This window comes from Pseudophryne corroboree, chromosome 1 (assembly GCF_028390025.1).
Source record: "Pseudophryne corroboree isolate aPseCor3 chromosome 1, aPseCor3.hap2, whole genome shotgun sequence".
Taxonomy (NCBI): domain Eukaryota; kingdom Metazoa; phylum Chordata; class Amphibia; order Anura; family Myobatrachidae; genus Pseudophryne; species Pseudophryne corroboree.
In genome coordinates this window covers 406,549,123-406,570,004 of record NC_086444.1, presented here as the reverse complement: position 1 = coordinate 406,570,004, position 20,882 = coordinate 406,549,123, and the positions used below count along the sequence as shown (strand labels likewise).

Genomic DNA, 20,882 nt, shown 5'->3' with positions numbered 1-20,882 from the left:
TTGTGAGCCATCTTTTCAGAGGCTCCTGCGTTATCATGCTGTTAACTGGGTTCAGATCACAAGTTGTACGGTGTGATTGGTGTGGCTGGTATGAGTCTTACCCGGGATTCAAAATCCTTCCTTATTGTGTACGCTTGTCCGGGCACAGTATCCTAACTGAGGCTTGGAGGAGGGTCATGGGGGGAGGAGCCAGTACACACCACCTAGTGGTCAAACTTTTAAATTTTGTGCCCTGTCTCCTGCGGAGCCGCTATTCCCCATGGTCCTGACGGAGTCCCCAGCATCCACTACGGACTACGAGAAATAGAATTACCGGTGAGTAAATTCTTATTTTTTATATACTGGTTCATTCAATAATTACCTTCCCGGTGCATGAGTTGACTCCTCTTTGTGGAGCAACAGAAGAGCGGGTATGGGTCATTAGGTCGACAAGACTTAGGTCGACATTCATTAGGGCGACCACTATTGGCCGACATGGAAAAAGGTCGACACGAGTTGTTGTTTTTTAAACTTTTTTGGGTGTTTTCTTCGTAAAGTGATGGGGAACCCCAATTAGTGCACCATGTCCCCTTGCATTGCTCGCCATGCTTCAGGCAAGGTACCTCACTCCGCCAACCTCGGCACAGGTTGTTCCCAATCATAGTCCACGTGGATCGTAAAGTATGAAAAAGTAAAAAAAAAAAAAAAAAAGTAAAATTCTCATTTCGACCTTTTTTCCATGTCAACCTAGTGACCATGTCGACCAACAGTGGTCAACCTAATGACTGTCGACCTAATGGTGGCCATACACTTATGAGATATTAGGTGCTATCCTTCGATTTCGACCGCATCTGTGAGAGAAATTGAAGGATTGTATGCACATTTAAGGTACCATGAGACGCGATGTGCGGGCACGCCGCACGAATGTCACGTCTCATGATAGTATGTGCTGCACATAATATTTCTCGCATCGCAGTGCGATCGCTTGTGTTTTTTTAACACATGCAATATATCGCACTGCGATGTGCTATGGGGCACACGTCGGGACCGGCCAGAGGCCGCTTCCACTCGGCGGTGACGTGCCCACCACGCGATTACCATGTGATCTATAAGTGCGATGCCCCGCTATGTCGCGTCGCACAAGCGTATGGGCAGCATAAGTCTCGTCGACCTAATTACCATATACCCAGAAGAACTTAGCACTGGGGATAAAAGAAATAAATTAAATGCTGTACAGTACTCCTGTTTGTCAATGCCATTGAACAATACATACTCTCTCGATCGGGAAGTATCCACTATGTACCAATAGTAGACATCTCTTAAATGAAGGTGGATGCATTACCCGAGTTGTGCTTGGAAAATTGTATGACTTTAATGTTCCCACAATGCCAGTATGGACTGACAGTGAGTGACGTACAGTAGAGTCTGATCTGAATCCACCTTGCAACCATGGACAAGTCACATTGTTTCCAAAGAGGGGGTGTGGCCTTGTTACAAGGGCAGGGCCTAACTGCAAGGGACAAGGCCTCGCAAGAAAAGACTACCTTATACCCCAGTTTTGCAACCTACACCCCTAGACTTTGGCCACCACAGGGAAAAAAAAAAATGACATTATTTGTCATTTTTCCTCCTTAGCCCATGACACAATATTCCACACAACGTAATGCCCATGATACAATATGCCACACAACGTAATGCCCATGATACAATATGCCACACACCGTAGTGCCCAGGACATGGTTTTGCCTTACTTGTAAGTTATTGCCACTTTAAAAAAACTTTTGAGATCAAACGGCATCTCGCACCTCTGGCGATCTCGGGCGTCATTACATCCGACCTATCTTGTTTTATTTTATATAAGCCAGGAAAGGGAGTCAAGGGTGCAGGATCCCAGGGGAGAGGGGGAAATAAATGTAGTACAATTAATCTTTAGTTACCATTGTAATTTACCACATCTGTGTCACTTACTCCTTATTTCACCCCAGTTTCTGGAGATGAATATCTCTCCCTGTCTCATTTATTGTCCATGGGCCTAATTCTGAGTTGATTGCAGCAGGAACTTTGTTAGCAGTTGGGCAAAACCATGTGCACTGCAGGGGGGGGGGGGGCAGATATAACATGTGCAGAAAGAGTTAGATTTGGGTGGGGTGTGTTCAAACTGAAATCTAAATTGCAGTGTATAAATAAAGCAGCCAGTATTTACCCTGCACAGAAACAATATAACCCACCCAACTCTAACTCTCTCTGCAAATGTTATATCTGCGCCCCCTGCAGTGCACATGGTTTTGCCCAATTGCTAACAAACTTGCTGCTGCGATCAACTCAGAATTACCCCCCATGTTGGATCAGCTCCTTCTCACCCTATACGTACGAGTAGCAGACCAGCTCCCACACCCTATATACAGTTGTGATGGGTAAAAGAATTATAGTAAGGTTCCTTGCATAGGCTTCTCATGTAGGCTGTATGTGCATAGGTCTTTCAGTATATATGTATTTGACCCATGCTAACATGTCAGTAGAGGTATACGCAAATTGACCCCAAACCATTTCAGAAAATCCTCTTATATCAGCTTAGTTTATGGTGTCCCAAACTATTTCCACATAAAGTGCATGTTTATTACTTCCTGTGACATAATACACAAAACAATATATAGTGGGCGATTCTCCGTGATGCACGGGACAACTACACAAAATCAAACAACATAGTTCTCCAAAATACCAGTATTTTAGTGGGTCTCAAGTTATAGGGTAAGACATTGCTACTAAGCAATTAAGTTTTCATATAATTTCTTAACAGACCAGTTTAAAAGGAAAAAAAAAAAAATTAAAAGCGTGTGAGGCACAGGACTTTGGGAGTAATTCCGAATTGATCGCATGTAGCAACTTTTTGCTGCTCGTGCGATCAACTAGACGCCGCCTAGTGTATTTTAGCATAGCAGGGCTGCGATCGCTTGTGCAGCCCTGCTTTGCTAAAAAAGTTTTGTGCAGAACAAGACTAGCCCTGTAGTTACTTACCCTGTGCGATGGATCCAGCGATGAAGGTTCCGGAATTGACGTCAGACAACCGCCCTCCAAACGCCTGCGTTCGGATCTCCCCGCCCGGAAAACGGTGAGTATCCTCCCCGGAACGCCTCCCCGTTCAATCTTCAATCTCCTTGCGATCGCGCTAGCGATCACTTTCTTTTGGTTGTTGCCCGGCGACGGCTGTCGCTGGGCAACGACGCACGTGCGCATTGCGGGTGCTGCGTGTGTGCAGTTCCGACCCCTTCGCACCGCAGCAATGAATCGCAGCGTGCGAATGGGTCGGAATGACCCCCTTTATGTTCACTTTCTGGAGAATCCCCCAAATGCAACATTAATAAAAACAGTTTCTACCAATGTTTACATATATTCTTCTTTCTTGCTTTGTCTAATATAAAAGAGCCCCATGTCTCCAGCAGTGCGGCCATTTGTTAGGTGCAACTTGTAGCAGGAGGACCCATTGGGGCAGCTGTAGACAATGAAAACAAAAGGTCAGCTACTGCAAAAAATAAAAATGAAAACCATCAATGACACTTATTCTCTCAGATTACACAGGGTTGTGGAATATCGAAAAGGAGTTGCCAGAAATACGCTATAGACATGGATGTTTAGTTGATTATTGGCATCATCTCAGACTTTTTTAAATGATCGGGGGTGCCCCACCATATGACTGTAAAATGGCATACACATAAACATGATCAGCGGTGTAAACTGGCGGCAGTGTGCCCCGTGCCAGTCCCACTGGAAGTGCCTGGAGGATGCTCTAAGCCATTGTACAGACTGCAGGGTGTATGCCCAGAGCATGCTCACAGCAGGGTCCATTTAAAGGCATCTTGCTAGCCAGAAGCAAGGGCTGTGGTGTAGTAATGGTACTGCCTCGAGGCCTGTGCGATGGCACCGCTCGCGCACCCCAGAGCCGGATTAAGAGGGGGGCCTCGGGGGTAAGTACTCCGAGCCCCCCTTTTTAAAAGGGCCCCCCGCTGCTGCCACAGATCGGATCTCTAGTCCGATCTGCGGTGCTGCGCTCCCGGGAGCCGGCACGGCGGCTCCACATGCAGGGCACTGTCCCCACTCCCGCAGAGGCTCAATGCTTCATTAAAATGCCGGCACCGCCGCACGCAGAGAGTGCGCACAGGAAGGACAGCTGAGCGACGGCTCAGCTGTCCAATTATCTGTGGAGCAGCAGCCTGTGGCTCAGCTATTGGCTGAGCGCGCAGGCTGCAGGGAGCGGGGAGGACAGCGTGTTGAGCCAGCCTGCGCCCTGCCAGCACCCCTATACATTAGGTTCTGGGTTTTATATATATATATATATATATATATATATATATATATATATATATACACACACACCCACATATATATATATATATATATATATATACACACACACACATACGCACAGTGGTCGAAGTGGGGCGGTATACGGCGGTATGGTATACCGCCACTTCTTCCACTGACTCTGAAATGAGCCCATGAAAGTGCAGCAGGAGGCGAGGGAAGTGTCCATCCTGCTGCACATGGTGTTCCCCGTCCCTGCGCGGCGGCCGTGTAGAGCACTGTAGTAGCTCACAGCCGCTCACCGCTGCCTGCCGCCCACACCGCTCACCAGCCTCCCGCCGCCCGACACCAGCCTCCTGGTGCCAGCCATTAGCCGCCCGACACCGCCAGCAGCCCACAGCTCACTGTTGCCAGCAACAAATGAGGTAATGTTCCCCTGCTGTCACTGTCGTCACTCTCCCTCTCATCACTCTCTCTCTCCCTGTCGTCACTCTCTCTCTCCCTGTCGTCACTCTCTCTCTCCCTGTCGTCACTGTCTCTCTCCCTGTCGTCACTGTCTCTCTCCCTGCCGTCACTGTCTCTCTCTCCCTGTCGTCATTGGCTGCCCCTGCTGTCACAATTTCAGCTCATTCAGTGTGCTACAATGTGAATTTTGGCTCATTCAGTGTGCTACAATGTGAATTTCGGCTCATTCAGTGTGCTACAATGTGAATTTCGGCTCATTCAGTGTGCTACAATGTGAGTTTCGGCTCATTCAGTGTGGTATAATGTGAATTTCGGCTCATTCAGTGTGCTACAATGTGAATTTCGGCTCTTTCAGTGTGCTACAAGGTGAATTTCGGCTCATTCAGTGTGCTGTAATGTGAATTTGTCTCATTACCGTTTGCCATAATGTGAATTTCGACTCATACTAGGTGCTATATTGTTAATTTTGTCTCATTCTGTGTGCTATAATGTGAATTTCGGCTCATACCGTGTGCTATAAAGTGAATTTTGGCTCATTCTGTCTGCTATAATGTGAATTTCGGCTCATTCTGTATGCTATAATGTGAATTTCGGCTCATTCTTTGTGCTATATTGTGAATTTTGACTCATACCGTGTACTATAATGTGAATTTTGGCTCATTCTGTGTGCTATAATGTGAATTTCGGCTCATTCTGTATGCTATAATGTGAATTTCGGCTCATTCTTTGTGCTATATTGTGAATTTTGACTCATACCGTGTGCTATAATGTGAATTTCGGCTCATTCTGTGTGCTATTATGTGAATTTCAGCTCATACTGTGTGGTATAATGTGAATTTCCACTCATTCTGTGTGCTATAATGTGAAAGAGGCACTAGTACTAGGTAGCATAAGGGGTCCTACTATTGTGGTGCATAATGTGTATAAGGGGGGTAATTCCAAGTTGATCGCAGCAGGAATTTTTTTAGCAGTTGGGCAAAACCATGTGCAGTGCAGGTGTGGCAGATATAACATTTGCAGAGAGAGTTAGATTTGGGTGGGTTATTTTATTTCTGTGCTTTATTTTTACACCGCAAATTAGATTGCAGATTGAACACACCACACCCAAATCTAACTCTCTCTGCACATGTTATATCTGCCTCCCCTGCAGTGCACATGGTTTTGCCCAATTGCTAACAGAATTCCTGCTGCGATCAACTTGGAATTACCCCCATGGTGTGGTAAACTACACTGAAGGATACGCTTCCTTTTGAGTGGCCACGTCCCCTTCCCTGGAGGCGCTTGCATAATTGCAACCTTCACTTTTCCATACCCCCACTTCAAAATTTCCGCTTCGACCACTGTACATAGGTAAAATATATATATATATATATATATATATATATATATATATATACACGTATATTATATTATATATACATGCATGTGCTCCCTATATGAAAGATTCTTTCATATTTACCACCAAATTGTAATTTTCTTTGTAGTAATTAAAGATGTTATGATTTTAATTTTAGATTATAGGCCCCCCGTTTTAAGTACCCCGGGCCCCCCGAAGCCTTAATCCAGCTCTGGCGCACCCCTAGTTATAGCCCTGGACATGATTAGTGGAAGCACACATATTGGATCTGGTCCCTAATAGTGTTGTCCCACTGTATCATGCTAGGCAGTTTTGGCTGGCATGGTTTAATTAAAATATAATTTATACTGCAAAAAGGAGGGTCTAGCTCTGCTTATAGGCTACAGCTACGTAGGTAACCTCAGACTGATGTAAAAAAAAAAAAAAAAAAGAATTGTACATGCACATTCATGTGCAGCAGAAGGTAACATATGTACAGTATAATGTATAATTCAAGTGCACAGTCTGGAACCTGATCCTTGTAGGAGAAGGTGGGACCCCAGGCAGTGAGGCCCACCGGGGGTTTCCCCTGTACCCCTGTGGGCCAGTCCGACCCTGCCGAAGGCAGACCATGCTTAGACTTGGAGGGAGAATTCAACTTGACATTAAACTAGAGATGAGCGCCTGAAATTTTTCGGGTTTTGTGTTTTGGTTTTGGGTTCGGTTCCGCGGCCGTTTTGGCAAAACCTCACCGAATTTTTTTTGTCGGATTCGGGTGTGTTTTGGATTCGGGTGTTTTTTTCAAAAAACACTAAAAAACAGCTTAAATCATAGAATTTGGGGGTCATTTTGATCCCAAAGTATTATTAACCTCAAAAACCATAATTTACACTCATTTTCAGTCTATTCTGAATACCTCACACCTCACAATATTATTTTTAGTCCTAAAATTTGCACCGAGGTCGCTGTGTGAGTAAGATAAGCGACCCTAGTGGCCGACACAAACACCGGGCCCATCTAGGAGTGGCACTGCAGTGTCACGCAGGATGTCCCTTCCAAAAAACCCTCCCCAAACAGCACATGACGCAAAGAAAAAAAGAGGCGCAATGAGGTAGCTGTGTGAGTAAGATTAGCGACCCTAGTGGCCGACACAAACACCGGGCCCATCTAGGAGTGGCACTGCAGTGTCACGCAGGATGGCCCTTCCAAAAAACCCTCCCCAAACAGCACATGACGCAAAGAAAAAAAGAGGCGCAATGAGGTAGCTGTGTGAGTAAGATTAGCGACCCTAGTGGCCGACACAAACACCGTGCCCATCTAGGAGTGGCACTGCAGTGTCACGCAGGATGGCCCTTCCAAAAAACCCTCCCCAAACAGCACATGACGCAAAGAAAAAAAGAGGCGCAATGAGGTAGCTGTGTGAGTAAGATTAGCGACCCTAGTGGCCGACACAAACACCGGGCCCATCTAGGAGTGGCACTGCAGTGTCACGCAGGATGGCCCTTCCAAAAAACCCTCCCCAAACAGCACATGACGCAAAGAAAAAAAGAGGCGCAATGAGGTAGCTGTGTGAGTAAGATTAGCGACCCTAGTGGCCGACACAAACACCGGGCCCATCTAGGAGTGGCACTGCAGTGTCACGCAGGATGTCCCTTCCAAAAAACCCTCCCCAAACAGCACATGACGCAAAGAAAAAAAGAGGCGCAATGAGGTAGCTGTGTGAGTAAGATTAGCGACCCTAGTGGCAGACACAAACACCGGGCCCATCTAGGATTGGCACTGCAGTGTCACGCAGGATGTCCCTTCCAAAAAAACCCTCCCCAATCAGTACATGATGCAAAGAAAAAGAAAAGAAAAAAGAGGTGCAAGATGGAATTGTCCTTGGGCCCTCCCACCCACCCTTATGTTGTATAAACAAAACAGGACATGCACACTTTAACCAACCCATCATTTCAGTGACAGGGTCTGCCACACGACTGTGACTGATATGACGGGTTGGTTTGGACCCCCCCCAAAAAAGAAGCAATTAATCTCTCCTTGCACAAACTGGCTCTACAGAGGCAAGATGTCCACCTCATCTTCACCCTCCGATATATCACCGTGTACATCCCCCTCCTCACAGATTATCAATTCGTCCCCACTGGAATCCACCATCTCAGCTCCCTGTGTACTTTGTGGAGGCAATTGCTGCTGGTCAATGTCTCCGCGGAGGAATTGATTATAATTCATTTTAATGAACATCATCTTCTCCACATTTTCTGGATGTAACCTCGTACGCCGATTGCTGACAAGGTGAGCGGCGGCACTAAACACTCTTTCGGAGTACACACTTGTGGGAGGGCAACTTAGGTAGAATAAAGCCAGTTTGTGCAAGGGCCTCCAAATTGCCTCTTTTTCCTGCCAGTATAAGTACGGACTGTGTGACGTGCCTACTTGGATGCGGTCACTCATATAATCCTCCACCATTCTATCAATGTTGAGAGAATCATATGCAGTGACAGTAGACGACATGTCCGTAATCGTTGTCAGGTCCTTCAGTCCGGACCAGATGTCAGCATCAGCAGTCGCTCCAGACTGCCCTGCATCACCGCCAGCGGGTGGGCTCGGAATTCTGAGCCTTTTCCTCGCACCCCCAGTTGCGGGAGAATGTGAAGGAGGAGATGTTGACAGGTCGCGTTCCGCTTGACTTGACAATTTTGTCACCAGCAGGTCTTTCAACCCCAGCAGACCTGTGTCTGCCGGAAAGAGAGATCCAAGGTAGGCTTTAAATCTAGGATCGAGCACGGTGGCCAAAATGTAGTGCTCTGATTTCAACAGATTGACCACCCGTGAATCCTTGTTAAGCGAATTAAGGGCTGCATCCACAAGTCCCACATGCCTAGCGGAATCGCTCCCTTTTAGCTCCTTCTTCAATGCCTCCAGCTTCTTCTGCAAAAGCCTGATGAGGGGAATGACCTGACTCAGGCTGGCAGTGTCTGAACTGACTTCACGTGTGGCAAGTTCAAAGGGCATCAGAACCTTGCACAACGTTGAAATCATTCTCCACTGCACTTGAGACAGGTGCATTCCACCTACTATATCGTGCTCAATTGTATAGGCTTGAATGGCCTTTTGCTGCTCCTCCAACCTCTGAAGCATATAGAGGGTTGAATTCCACCTCGTTACCACTTCTTGCTTCAGATGATGGCAGGGCAGGTTCAGTAGTTTTTGGTGGTGCTCCAGTTTTCTGTACGTGGTGCCTGTACGCCGAAAGTGTCCCGCAATTCTTCTGGCCACCGACAGCATCTCTTGCACGCCCCTGTCGTTTTTTAAAAAATTCTGCACCACCAAATTCAAGGTATGTGCAAAACATGGGACGTGCTGGAATTGGCCCAGATTTAATGCACACACAATATTGCTGGCGTTGTCCGATGCCACAAATCCACAGGAGAGTCCAATTGGGGTAAGCCATTCCGCAATGATCTTCCTCAGTTGCCGTAAGAGGTTTTCAGCTGTGTGCGTATTCTGGAAAGCGGTGATACAAAGCGTAGCCTGCCTAGGAAAGAGTTGGCGTTTGCGAGATGCTGCTACTGGTGCCGCCGCTGCTGTTCTTGCGGCGGGAGTCCATACATCTACCCAGTGGGCTGTCACAGTCATATAGTCCTGACCCTGCCCTGCTCCACTTGTCCACATGTCCGTGGTTAAGTGGACATTGGGTACAGCTGCATTTTTTAGGACACTGGTGACTCTTTTTCTGAGGTCTGTGTACATTTTCGGTATCGCCTGCCTAGAGAAATGTAACCTAGATGGTATTTGGTACCGGGGACACAGTACCTCCAACAAGTCTCTAGTTGGCTCTGCAGTAATGATGGATACCGGAACCACGTTTCTCACCACCCAGGATGCCAAGGCCTCAGTTATCCGCTTTGCAGTAGGATGACTGCTGTGATATTTCATCTTCCTCGCAAAGGACTGTTGAACAGTCAATTGCTTACTGGAAGTAGTACAAGTGGGCTTACGACTTCCCCTCTGGGATGACCATCGACTCCCAGCGGCAACAACAGCAGCGCCAGCAGCAGTAGGCGTTACACGCAAGGATGCATCGGAGGAATCCCAGGCAGGAGAGGACTCGTCAGAATTGCCAGTGACATGGCCTGCAGGACTATTGGCATTCCTGGGGAAGGAGGAAATTGACACTGAGGGAGTTGGTGGGGTGGTTTGCGTGAGCTTGGTTACAAGAGGAAGGGATTTACTGGTCAGTGGACTGCTTCCGCTGTCACCCAAAGTTTTTGAACTTGTCACTGACTTATTATGAATGCGCTGCAGGTGACGTATAAGGGAGGATGTTCCGAGGTGGTTAACGTCCTTACCCCTACTTATTACAGCTTGACAAAGGGAACACACGGCTTGACACCTGTTGTCCGCATTTCTGGTGAAATACCTCCACACCGAAGAGCTGATTTTTTTGGTATTTTCACCTGGCATGTCAACGGCCATATTCCTCCCACGGACAACAGGTGTCTCCCCGGGTGCCTGACTTAAACAAACCACCTCACCATCAGAATCCTCCTGGTCAATTTCCTCCCCAGCGCCAGCAACACCCATATCCTCCTCATCCTGGTGTACTTCAACACTGACATCTTCAATCTGACTATCAGGAACTGGACTGCGGGTGCTCCTTCCAGCACTTGCAGGGGGCGTGCAAATGGTGGAAGGCGCATGCTCTTCACGTCCAGTGTTGGGAAGGTCAGGCATCGCAACCGACACAATTGGACTCTCCTTGTGGATTTGGGATTTCAAAGAACGCACAGTTCTTTGCGGTGCTTTGCCTTTTGCCAGCTTGAGTCTTTTCAGTTTTCTAGCGAGAGGCTGAGTGCTTCCATCCTCATGTGAAGCTGAACCACTAGCCATGAACATAGGCCAGGGCCTCAGCCGTTCCTTGCCACTCCGTGTGGTAAATGGCATATTGGCAAGTTTACGCTTCTCCTCCGACAATTTTATTTTAGGTTTTGGAGTCCTTTTTTTACTGATATTTGGTGTTTTGGTTTTGACATGCTCTGTACTATGCCATTGGGCATCGGCCTTGGCAGACGACGTTGCTGGCATTTCATCGTCTCGGCCATGACTAGTGGCAGCAGCTTCAGCACGAGGTGGAAGTGGATCTTGATCTTTCCCTAATTTTGGAACCTCAACATTTTTGTTCTCCATATTTTAATAGGCACAACTAAAAGGCACCTCAGGTAAACAATGGAGATGGATGGATTGGATACTAGTATACAATTATGGACGGGCTGCCGAGTGCCGACACAGAGGTAGCCACAGCCGTGAACTACCGCACTGTACTGTGTCTGCTGCTAATATATAGACTGGTTGATAAAGAGATAGTATACTCGTAACTAGTATGTATGTATAAAGAAAGAAAAAAAAACCACGGTTAGGTGGTATATACAATTATGGACGGGCTGCCGAGTGCCGACACAGAGGTAGCCACAGCCGTGAACTACCGCACTGTACTGTGTCTGCTGCTAATATATAGACTGGTTGATAAAGAGATAGTATACTCGTAACTAGTATGTATGTATAAAGAAAGAAAAAAAACCCACGGTTAGGTGGTATATACAATTATGGACGGGCTGCCGAGTGCCGACACAGAGGTAGCCACAGCCGTGAACTACCGCACTGTACTGTGTCTGCTGCTAATATATAGACTGGTTGATAAAGAGATAGTATACTCGTAACTAGTATGTATGTATAAAGAAAGAAAAAAAAACCACGGTTAGGTGGTATATACAATTATGGACGGGCTGCCGAGTGCCGACACAGAGGTAGCCACAGCCGTGAACTACCGCACTGTACTGTGTCTGCTGCTAATATATAGACTGGTTGATAAAGAGATAGTATACTCGTAACTAGTATGTATGTATAAAGAAAGAAAAAAAAACCACGGTTAGGTGGTATATACAATTATGGACGGGCTGCCGAGTGCCGACACAGAGGTAGCCACAGCCGTGAACTACCGCACTGTACTGTGTCTGCTGCTAATATATAGACTGGTTGATAAAGAGATAGTATACTCGTAACTAGTATGTATGTATAAAGAAAGAAAAAAAACCCACGGTTAGGTGGTATATACAATTATGGACGGGCTGCCGAGTGCCGACACAGAGGTAGCCACAGCCGTGAACTACCGCACTGTACTGTGTCTGCTGCTAATATATAGACTGGTTGATAAAGAGATAGTATACTCGTAACTAGTATGTATGTATAAAGAAAGAAAAAAAAACCACGGTTAGGTGGTATATACAATTATGGACGGGCTGCCGAGTGCCGACACAGAGGTAGCCACAGCCGTGAACTACCGCACTGTACTGTGTCTGCTGCTAATATATAGACTGGTTGATAAAGAGATAGTATACTCGTAACTAGTATGTATGTATAAAGAAAGAAAAAAAAACCACGGTTAGGTGGTATATACAATTATGGACGGGCTGCCGAGTGCCGACACAGAGGTAGCCACAGCCGTGAACTACCGCACTGTACTGTGTCTGCTGCTAATATATAGACTGGTTGATAAAGAGATAGTATACTCGTAACTAGTATGTATGTATAAAGAAAGAAAAAAAACCCACGGTTAGGTGGTATATACAATTATGGACGGGCTGCCGAGTGCCGACACAGAGGTAGCCACAGCCGTGAACTACCGCACTGTACTGTGTCTGCTGCTAATATATAGACTGGTTGATAAAGAGATAGTATACTCGTAACTAGTATGTATGTATAAAGAAAGAAAAAAAAACCACGGTTAGGTGGTATATACAATTATGGACGGGCTGCCGAGTGCCGACACAGAGGTAGCCACAGCCGTGAACTACCGCACTGTACTGTGTCTGCTGCTAATATATAGACTGGTTGATAAAGAGATAGTATACTCGTAACTAGTATGTATGTATAAAGAAAGAAAAAAAAAACCACGGTTAGGTGGTATATACAATTATGGACGGGCTGCCGAGTGCCGACACAGAGGTAGCCACAGCCGTGAACTACCGCACTGTACTGTGTCTGCTGCTAATATAGACTGGTTGATAAAGAGATAGTATACTACTAATATTATATACTGGTGGTCAGGTCACTGGTCACTAGTCACACTGGCAGTGGCACTCCTGCAGCAAAAGTGTGCACTGTTTAATTTTAATATAATATTATGTACTCCTGGCTCCTGCTATAACCTATAACTGGCACTGCAGTAGTGCTCCCCAGTCTCCCCCACAATTATAAGCTGTGTGAGCTGAGCAGTCAGACAGATATATAATATATATAGATGATGCAGCACACTGGCCTGAGCCTGAGCAGTGCACACAGATATGGTATGTGACTGACTGAGTCACTGTGTGTATCGCTTTTTTCAGGCAGAGAACGGATATATTAAATAAACTGCACTGTGTGTCTGGTGGTCACTCACTATATAATATATTATGTACTCCTGGCTCCTGCTATAACCTATAACTGGCACTGCAGTAGTGCTCCCCAGTCTCCCCCACAATTATAAGCTGTGTGAGCTGAGCAGTCAGACAGATATATAATATTATATATAGATAATAGATGATGCAGCACACTGGCCTGAGCCTGAGCAGTGCACACAGATATGGTATGTGACTGAGTCACTGTGTATCGCTTTTTTCAGGCAGAGAACGGATTATAAATAAAAGTGGTGGTCACTGGTCACTATCAGCAAAACTCTGCACTGTACACTACTGAGTACTCCTAATGCTCCCCAAAATTAGTAAATCAAGTGTCTAAACGGAGAGGACGCCAGCCACGTCCTCTCCCTATCAATCTCAATGCACGTGTGAAAATGGCGGCGACGCGCGGCTCCTTATATAGAATCCGAGCCTCGCGAGAATCCGACAGCGTCATGATGACGTTCGGGCGCGCTCGGGTTAACCGAGCAAGGCGGGAAGATCCGAGTCGCTCGGACCCGTGAAAAAAAACATGAAGTTCTGGCGGGTTCGGATTCAGAGAAACCGAACCCGCTCATCTCTACATTAAACTGCCCTCCAACCAGGTTCAGTGATTACAATGGTCACAAGAGCTGAGCGGAGACCAAGCAACAGCAGCAGCAGCTTTCCTGGAAACACTGCTTGTATCAGGTAACAGAATTTTGTAGCTTCTTATTCATATACAGCAGGGAAAGGTCAATGATGTTGGTTAGTGTTCTTACCTGCAGCACAGGTGGCACTTACTGAAATAACAATGGTTGTTAGTTGTAACGAGTTCTTACCTGTAGTGCAGGTGTCTCTTTTATAGGGCACACAGCTCAGTAGCACCCACACTTCTATTTAAGAACATCTTTTATTATTTCTGGGGAATGGTGGTGTATATATGAGAGAATATATGTAATGCCTGTTCATTTATTACAGCTTATGGGAGTTGGGCAGTGTCATTACAAGACTTGTAGGTGTTTAAAAAAAAAAAAAAGACTGATTACTAAAGGGCAGTTGTGGTGGTCCCCCCCAGACACACAGCTACATCACCACTGGTGATTCACCACTGGGGGCACTGTAGCATATATGAGCTGGCTCCACCAGTGTGTGGTGCAGAGAATATTTGCACGTATACTTTTTAATAACATCTCCAGTATATCATAGTCCCATTACCCAGATACAGACACCGTGCAGGAACGTACCTGGTGGTTACACTGCCCCCTACCGGGTAGACGCCGGTATCAGCTCAGTAATCCATGTGATGCATGTGACTGAGTTGGAGCTACAGGAAGCGCGGAGAGTGCGGCGGGCGGGCTCAGTGTGCAGAGGGAAGACTCGACTTATATTTAATTTCTCACACTTGTGTCATACTTTCTTCCTTCATGTAATATCTCACCTGATGCAGGTGACCTCATAAGTGTCAGCAGTCTCCACAATGAGCAGAATGTGTAAAGGCAGCAGCAGCCTTCCTGCCTGCATGTGCTGTGTCAGTGTCATTGCCTAGTCACCCAGGTCCCCGCTCATAATCCTATTGGCTATTATACTCTAGCAGTGGCTTCTGCAGAGGGGAGAATGAAAAGGATAAGGCGGTCCTGGAAACTAGCCGTGGAAGGGGGGAGGGAGAGAAGGGGAGACCGACAGGCAGTCTGTGAGGAGGCCGGCCCCGGGGAGGATGAGGAGGGGATAGGGTTACTAGTAAGCCATGTTGCAGAATGGAGGGTCAGGAAAGTAACCGGTGCTTTCCCTGTGTAAAGAGGTCAGTACTAGTGAATGTCATGAATGGTAAACCTGTCGCCTTGTTTGCAGCACAGCTGACATGCCTGCGCCCTCTCTACCAGCGCTGATAATGCTCGGCGCAGCTAGGGCCGGGGATATGTTGCATCATTGTCAGGACGATGAACTGCAGCTAGTATCTATCTAGTAACAGAAGCCCGAGTAGTCTCCAGCCCAGACCTCCTTTACTGTTGCCCTCCAGTCCGGATTCTACTTATTTGGCACACAGAATGTCATCTCTGTTAAGTTCAAATAGACAAAACTTAGTACAATAAAATGATATGGAGAAAAAGTAATATTTTGCATGACATTTACGAAGTCACTAGTCAGGGTGACTTCTTCAGAACAATGTAATGCTGCATACGGGATAAAAATGGAAAGTGAGCATAAACCAGTTGTTGAATCTTTCTCCAAAAACAATAATCTAAATCCCTTAATGCACTAAACACACTGCTGATGCAAGCAATGTCAAGGGTTAAAGAGCACAAGCCCACATGAAACCAAGATTTGTTATTGAGAGGAGGTCTCTTTAATGTTGCTTTTCAGTAAAGAAAAGAGTTACTAAGGTCTGTAATTAGAAAAGTTACATGTAATGCAGTGTAAAATCACTGATAATCTCTTGGGCATGAAACGGTTAGCCTCTAGATTGTCATACGCTGCATTAGGCCTCATATTGGTGTACATTTATCTACTAGTTTATTTTTAACTGGCATAAGGCAGGAAAGCTGGTCTGTAAATGCAAACAATTATTTCAATAACCCCATACCTGCTTGCGGTATTGGCAATATGTGTAGCCTTCTGTAGGAAGGCAGAGTGACCTCGTGAATGCGAGTAAAACCATACCTCCCAACATGACCCTCTCCAGGAGGGACACAATGCTCTGCTTCTGCACAGGTGATGGCAATCATACAGTAAGAGGGAAGTCCAGGAGCAGAGCATTCTGTCCCCCCTGGAGAGGGTCATGTTGGGAGGTATGTAAAACAGTTTCTTTTCAAATGTTGACATTTGATATGTTGTATCACTAGAATTGGAAGTTGCATTTCTTCTGATGTAAACTTTGCTCCCTGCTATAATGCGAATACGATATGACCAATAATATAGATGGTTAACCTGTGCAGTGTTGGCCTTATGTACTAAGAAGCATGGCTCAGGTAATGAATGATTGTGCCTCTTTACCTATTAATTTTTTTTTCTTCAGAGCCTCTGGACTTTCCATCTGTTGCATTATACAATGCAGGGGTAGGCAACCTCTGGTTCTCCAGCTGCTGTGGAATTACACAGCCCAGCATGCCTTGCCTCCATTTTAGCATTCCCTAACTGCAAAACTGTGGAAGGGCATGCTGGGATGTGTAGCTCTACAGCAGCAGAGTGCCACAGGTTGCCTATCTCTGATACAGGTTGAGTCTCCCTTATCCAAAATGCTTGGGACCGGAGGTATTTTGGATATCGGATTTTTCCGTATTTTGGAATAATTGCATACCATAATGAGATATCATGGTAATGGGACCTAAATCTAACCACAGAATGCATTTATGTTACATATACACCTTATACACACAGCCTGAATGTAATTTTAGCCAATATTTTTTGTAACTTTGTGCATTAAACAAAGTGTGTCTACATTCACACAATTCATTTATGTTTCATATACACCTTATACACACAGCCTGAGGGTCATTTAATACAATATTTTTAATAACTGTGTGTATTAAACAAAGTTTGTATACATTGAGTCATTAAAAAACAAAGTTTTCACTATCTCACTGTCACGCAAAAAAGTCCGTATTTCGGAATATTCCGTATTTCGGAATATTTGGATAAGGGATACTCAACCTGTATAATGTATGTACATACTGCATTTCTGTTAAGAGGGGCACATGCACATTGTAATCGCATGCCTGTATGCTGAATTCTGTGAAAACCAAAAAAGTGTATTTTCTCTGACGTCCTAAGTGGATGCTGGGGACTCCGTCAGGACCATGGGGAATAGCGGCTCCGCAGGAGACAGGGCACAAAAGTAAAAGCTTTTGGATCAGGTGGTGTGCACTGGCTCCTCCCCCTATGACCCTCCTCCAAGCCTCAGTTAGGTTTTTGTGCCCGGCCGAGAAGGGTGCAATCTAGGTGGCTCTCCTAAAGAGCTGCTTAGAGTAAAAGTTTTGTTAGTTTTTTTATTTTCAGTGAGTCCTGCTGGCAACAGGCTCACTGCAACGAGGGACTTAGGGGAGAAGAAGTGAACTCACCTGCGTGCAGGATGGATTGGCTTCTTAGGCTACTGGACACTAGCTCCAGAGGGACGATCACAGGTACAGCCTGGATGGGTCACCGGAGCCGCGCCGCCGACCCCCTTGCAGATGCTGAAGAGAGAAGAGGTCCAGAAATCGGCGGCTGAAGACTTCCCAGTCTTCTTAAGGTAGCGCACAGCACGGCAGCTGTGCGCCATTGCTCTCAGCACACTTCACACCAACGGTCACTGAGGGTGCAGGGCGCTGGGGGGGGGCGCCCTGGGCAGCAATGAAAGTACCTATGCTGGCTAAAAATACATCACATATAGCCTCTGGGGCTATATGGATGTATTTAACCCCTGCCAGGTTGTCAGAAAAACGGGAGAAGAAGCCCGCCGAAAAGGGGGCGGGGCCTATTCTCCTCAGCACACAGCGCCATTTTCCTACACAGCTCCGCTGCTAGGAAGGCTCCCAGGCTCTCCCCTGCACTGCACTACAGAAACAGGGTTAAAACAGAGAGGGGGGGCACTTATTTGGCGATATTATTATATATTAAGATGCTATAAGGGAAAACACTTATATAAGGTTGTCCCTGTATAATTATAGCGTTTTGGTGTGTGCTGGCAAACTCTCCCTCTGTCTCCCCAAAGGGCTAATGGGGTCCTGTCCTCTATCAGAGCATTCCCTGTGTGTGTGCTGTGTGTCGGTACGTGTGTGTCGACATGTATGAGGACGATGTTGGTGAGGAGGCGGAGCAATTGCCTGTAATGGTGATGTCACTCTCTAGGGAGTCGACACCGGAATGGATGGCTTATTTAGGGAATTACGTGATAATGTCAACACGCTGCAAGGTCGGTTGACGACATGAGACGGCCGGCAAACCAATTAGTACCTGTCCAGGCGTCTCAAACACCGTCAGGGTCTTTAAAACGCCCATTTACCTCAGTCGGTCGACACAGACACAGACACGGACACTGACTCCAGTGTCGACGGTGAAGAAACAAACGTATTTTCCATTAGGGCCACACGTTACATGTTAAGGGCAATGAAGGAGGTGTTACATATTTCTGATACTACAAGTACCACAAAAAAGGGTATTATGTGGGGTGTGAAAAATCTACCTGTAGTTTTTCCTGAATCAGATAAATTAAATGAAGTGTGTGATGATGCGTGGGTTTCCTCCGATAGAAAATTATTGGCGGTATACCCTTTCCCGCCAGAAGTTAGGGCGCGTTGGGAAACACCCCTTAGGGTGGATAAGGCGCTCACACGCTTATCAAAACAAGTGGCGTTACCGTCTCCAGATACGGCCGCCCTCAAGGAGCCAGCTGATAGGAGGCTGGAAAATATCCTAAAAAGTATATACACACATACTGGTGTTATACTGCGACCAGCGATCGCCTCAGCCTGGATGTGCAGCGCTGGGGTGGCTTGGTCGGATTCCCTGACTGAAAATATTGATACCCTTGACAGGGACAGTATTTTATTGACTATAGAGCATTTAAAGGATGCATTTCTGTATATGCGAGATGCACAGAGGGATATTTGCACTCTGGCATCAAGAGTAAGTGCGATGTCCATATCTGCCAGAAGATGTTTATGGACACGACAGTGGTCAGGTGATGCAGATTCCAAACGGCACATGGAAGTATTGCCGTATAAAGGGGAGGAGTTATTTGGGGTCGGTCCATCGGACCTGGTGGCCACGGCAACAGCTGGAAAATCCACCTTTTTTACCCCAAGTCACATCTCAGCAGAAAAAGACACCGTCTTTTCAGCCTCAGTCCTTTCGTCCCCATAAGGGCAAACGGGCAAAAGGCCAGTCATATCTGCCCAGGGGTAGAGGAAAGGGAAGAAGACTGCAGCAGGCAGTCCCTTCCCAGGAACAGAAGCCCTCCACCGCTTCTGCCAAGTCCTCAGCATGACGCTGGGGCCGTACAAGCGGACTCAGGTGCGGTGGGGGGTCGTCTCAAGAGTTTCAGCGCGCAGTGGGCTCACTCGCAAGTGGACCCCTGGATCCTACAAGTAGTATCCCAGGGGTACAGATTGGAAATTCGAGACGTCTCCCCCTCGCAGGTTCCTGAAGTCTGCTTTACCAACGTCTCCCTCCGACAGGGAGGCAGTATTGGAAACAATTCACAAGCTGTATTCCCAGCAGGTGATAATCAAAGTACCCCTCCTACAACAAGGAAAGGGGTATTATTCCACACTATATTGTGGTACTGAAGCCAGACGGCTCGGTGAGACCTATTCTAAATCTGAAATCTTTGAACAATTACATACAAAGGTTCAAATCAAGATGGAGTCACTCAGAGCAGTGATAGCAAACCAGGAAGAAGGGGACTATATGGTGTCCCTGGACATCAAGGATGCTTACCTCCATGTCCCAATTTGCCCTTCTCACCAAGGGTACCTCAGGTTCGTGGTACAGAACTGTCACTATCAGTTTCAGACGCTGCCGTTTGGATTGTCCACGGCACCCCGGGTCTTTACCAAGGTAATGGCCGAAATGATGATTCTTCTTCAAAGAAAAGGCGTCTTAATTATCCCTTATTTGGACGATCTCCTGATAAGGGCAAGGTCCAGAGAACAGTTGGAGGTCAGAGTAGCACTATCTCAAGTAGTTCTACGACAGCACGGGTGGATTCTAAATATTCCAAAATCGCAGCTGTTTCCGACGACACGTCTGCTGTTCCTAGGGATGATTCTGGACACAGTCCAGAAAAAGGTGTTTCTCCCGGAGGAGAAAGCCAGGGAGTTATCCGAGCTAGTCAGAAACCTCCTAAAACCAGGCCAAGTGTCAGTGCATCAATGCACAAGAGTCCTGGGAAAAATGGTGGCTTCTTACGAAGCGATTCCATTCGTCAGATTTCACGCAAGAATTTTTCAGTGGGATCTGCTGGACGAATGGTCCGGATCGCATCTTCAGATGCATCAGCGGATAATCCTGTCTCCAAGGACAAGGGTGTCTCTTCTGTGGTGGCTGCAGAGTGCTCATCTACTAGAGGGCAGCACATTCGGCATTCAGGACTGGGTTCTGGTGACCACGGATGCCAGCCTGAGAGGCTGGGGAGCAGTCACACAGGGAAGAAATTTCCAAGGAGTGTGGTCAAGTCTGGAGACTTCTCTCCACATAAATATACTGGAGCTAGTGGCAATTTACAATGCTCTGAGCCTAGGAAGACCTCTGCTTCAAAGTCAACCGGTGCTGATCCAGTCGGACAACATCACGGCAGTCGCCCACGTAAACAGACAGGGCGGCACAAGAAGCAGGAGGGCATTGGCAGCAAGGATTCTTCGCTGGGCGAAAAATCATGTGATAACACTGTCAGCGGTGTTCATTCCGGG

At 46.6% G+C, this 20,882-nt stretch overlaps 1 protein-coding gene across 10 annotated transcripts in view; it reads left to right on the top strand.

The window, feature by feature from the left end:
* ACACB (acetyl-CoA carboxylase beta) overlaps positions 1-20,882 on the top strand; it is a 469,976-nt gene that overhangs the window by 137,905 nt on the left and 311,189 nt on the right. For 2 of the 10 annotated variants that reach the window (XM_063913251.1, XM_063913252.1), the window contains exon 1: positions 15,216-15,295. The exons of 6 other annotated variants lie outside the window; for them this stretch is intronic. Coding sequence is in view for 2 of the 4 variants with exons in the window: in XM_063913247.1 (XP_063769317.1) it covers positions 14,135-14,205 (71 nt within the window). In the remaining 2 variants the exon portion in view is untranslated. Of the gene's footprint in view, positions 1-14,095; positions 14,206-15,183; positions 15,296-20,882 lie in introns of those variants that run through there. 2 more of the 10 variants (XM_063913247.1, XM_063913248.1) reach the window with 2 other exon arrangements.